The 2,702-nt window shown below is 39.2% G+C and overlaps 1 protein-coding gene across 1 annotated transcript; it reads right to left on the bottom strand.

The window, feature by feature from the left end:
* Positions 1-1,178: 1,178 nt before the first annotated feature.
* On the bottom strand, positions 1,179-2,325 carry SAG21 (senescence-associated gene 21). Its single transcript, XM_010261212.3, has 2 exons — positions 2,064-2,325; positions 1,179-1,708 (listed from the first exon to the last, which is right to left on the bottom strand). The coding sequence occupies exons 1-2, from the start codon at positions 2,132-2,134 to the stop codon at positions 1,474-1,476; spliced, it is 306 nt and encodes a 101-aa protein (XP_010259514.1). The 5' UTR covers positions 2,135-2,325; the 3' UTR covers positions 1,179-1,473.
* Positions 2,326-2,702: the final 377 nt, after the last annotated feature.

The following is a 2,702-nucleotide window of genomic DNA, read 5'->3' as shown; positions in this document are numbered from 1 at the left end:
ATCAAAGTGATCAAAGCATATTCAGCAATAGACTCAGTGCCTCCATGCACACTACGTATGGGTCATGTCATTAGTTTATCTTTTAATTTTAGGGTAAAAGATTTAAAAATTCCTTGAATTAAAAAAAAAAAGATTGAAAGAATTTCCATGAGAGTAGAAGAAGACTTCTTAGATAGCAGAAATGAAAATTTACAGGTAAAATTATTTCATCAGTACTACCCAGAAAGTTGAACAGCTAGATGGTTTGATGCAACCAAGTCATAGAATGTTGATGAATATTAATCTAGGTCAGCTTCTTTGTATACTAAAAGGAGATTTTTCCCACTGTCTTTTATGTATGAAAACTTCTGTTTCTTTTGTTTCTTGTCCAAAAGGGCAAAATAAAATTTAAAAATTTTAATTCAAGTATTTCATTGATAATCAAAGGTATGCTTGAGTCACAAGGTATATTTGAAAAACTTAAAATATCTTCAAGCTAATTTATGAAAAATCAGGATATATTTAAGTCATTTTAATTACCCTTAATTTAATTTTTAAGGGTATATACTCGGCTCTTATGGTGATGGGTTTTTATTCGAAAAGTAGTAAGTTGAGGAAGCGTCTCCCTAATGACCAATGTCACGTCCACAGTAGTCCACCGCTTAATAATCCTTACCCAGAAGTCAGAAGACTTTTAGTTTTACAAGTAAAGGATAGCAACTAGAACTGGAAGGTCGGTTTTCAATTTTATAAGCAAATGCTAATACAGGAAATCGCCGTAGACTTCATGCTATGATAATGAACTGTGACCACACAACCCCATTCTGAGTTCTCTCAATGTCTTCATGTTCCCTTTACCCCATCATCATAATTCATAAATCATAACCAAAAACCATTTACCAGGCATGTGTCTGAAGTTTTCATGATAGAGTCCCAGATGTGTGCCAACTCCAGGGAAAAGAAAAGAGAAACTGAGAAAGATATAGAGAGGGACGAACTCTCTGTCTCTGACGCATGCTCTACACCGCCACTAACTAACATTCTCCTCTAATGTTTCCCTCCATCTCTCGCCTGTGCCGTTGGGATGTTCAAATTCCAACACGAATCGGCATTTGCTATGAACAGGAGGAAGCCTTTCATTTTTTTTTACAGAGAACAGACTACCAGAGAGGCAGCCACAAAAAACACAAGTAAAGAACTTAGAAAGAAACCATCAGAATTTAAATAGCCAAACTTGTTCCATTACATATTTAGATAGATGGGTAGGACTGTAGGAGAGGCTTACATAAAAATCCTTCGTATCGATGAACTCTGTTCTAACATCTAAACCAAGCCGGGAATCAGGATGGAACAGGGTTATGGTTAAAATCAAAGGAAAAAGCAAGGAGGGAATACCTCCGGTTACACTCTTCGACCGGTAGAAGCTAGAAAGAAAAGAAAAGAAAAGAAAAATGTTCCTAACAAGTGAACAATAAGCTTCTCTCTTCTCTTCATTTAGTTTTGTGGCCTAATCTTTTGGTTTAAGAGCACCCGTCGAAGCTCGGCCACATCGATTTCTTCTCCATGATTTTCCGGTCTGTAGTAGCCGGTAATGGGATCCGGTATCCACGATGAAGCCGCCGACTCTTCTTTCATCATTACCTTCTCCATCCCTTGGTTCCCAATTCCACTCCTTGCCCCACCTCTCACCACGCTAGACGACGCAGCGGCTGCCGCCGAATAACCTCGCCTGTCACATTCAATTCAGAATAAAGAAATCAATGGAAATGCATTAACCAAGCACTCAGACAAAAATGGAACCTGAATAAAAGGCCACAGGATTCGCCGCGTTTTCCAACCGCAGGTTAACACCAAGAAATCTGGCCGTTGATTTGGAAACAACAAAGCAATCGAAATTATAGAAGGATGGCTCTTAGTTCTCTGCTCCTAGACACAGGGGAAGAAGGGGACTTTTAAGACCGAACCAACCCCCAACCGACCAAGAAGGATTACACAGATTGATTTGGACGACGACGTTTCCCGTCTAAGAAATCCAGGGATCAAGGTACAAGAGAATCCAAAGTCCGAAATCCTTATCTTCTTACCTGCTAATAGCAACTGAGACGCCATCGACGAGAGCAAAGAAAAGCTTTGCGTTGGAGAGAGAACGAGCCATTTGATCCGCGAGTAAGAGATTTAAAACTGGCTACTGCAGAGAGCTTTCTCGTGGATTTGATATTTGATATCAGAGAAGAAGAAAATAAGAAAACCGTCTGCAGCACTACAGCAGCGAAGAGACCAAGCTAGGACTGGACTCTTCCCGCGGTTCGTCTCTTATATTTGATATCAGAGAAGAAGAAAATAAGAAAACCGTCAGCCTTGTGGTGTTTATATAGGCGATAGGAGGGAAAGCGAGAGGTTCATGATTCGACCACTCAGTGTGGCCGGTAGGGTTCAGAGAAAGAGAGAGGGGATAAATTGCAAAGACCCCCTTGATTATTATGCGCCAATGACAAACATTCCCCTGAACTATTATTTGCGACAAATACCTCCTCAATTTTTACTTTGTTGCGAAACATTATATAAGTGTTGCACTGATTTTGTTTGATATATTATTGTTAGCAGCAACGTTTTCAATATGGTTTATATTCCCCTAAATTATTATTTGCGACAAATACCTTCTCAATTTTTACTTTGTTTCAAAACATTATATAAGTGTTTGGCATCGGTGCTCAGAACATCCC

The sequence above is a fragment of the Nelumbo nucifera genome, chromosome 3 (genome assembly GCF_055504915.1).
Source record: "Nelumbo nucifera cultivar China Antique chromosome 3, China Antique-T2T, whole genome shotgun sequence".
Classification (NCBI taxonomy): Eukaryota; Viridiplantae; Streptophyta; class Magnoliopsida; order Proteales; family Nelumbonaceae; genus Nelumbo; species Nelumbo nucifera.
This window is presented reverse-complemented; position numbering and strand designations above follow the sequence as displayed.

Bases quoted from the DNA above. Each gene is read 5' to 3' on its own strand.
- SAG21 (XM_010261212.3), bottom strand. From the start codon at position 2,134: ATGGCTCGTTCTCTCTCCAACGCAAAGCTTTTCTTTGCTCTCGTCGAT. The intron at 1,709-2,063 runs GTAAGAAGATAA...TGAATGTGACAG, and splicing joins GTCTCAGTTGCTATTAGCAG to GCGAGGTTATTCGGCGGCAG.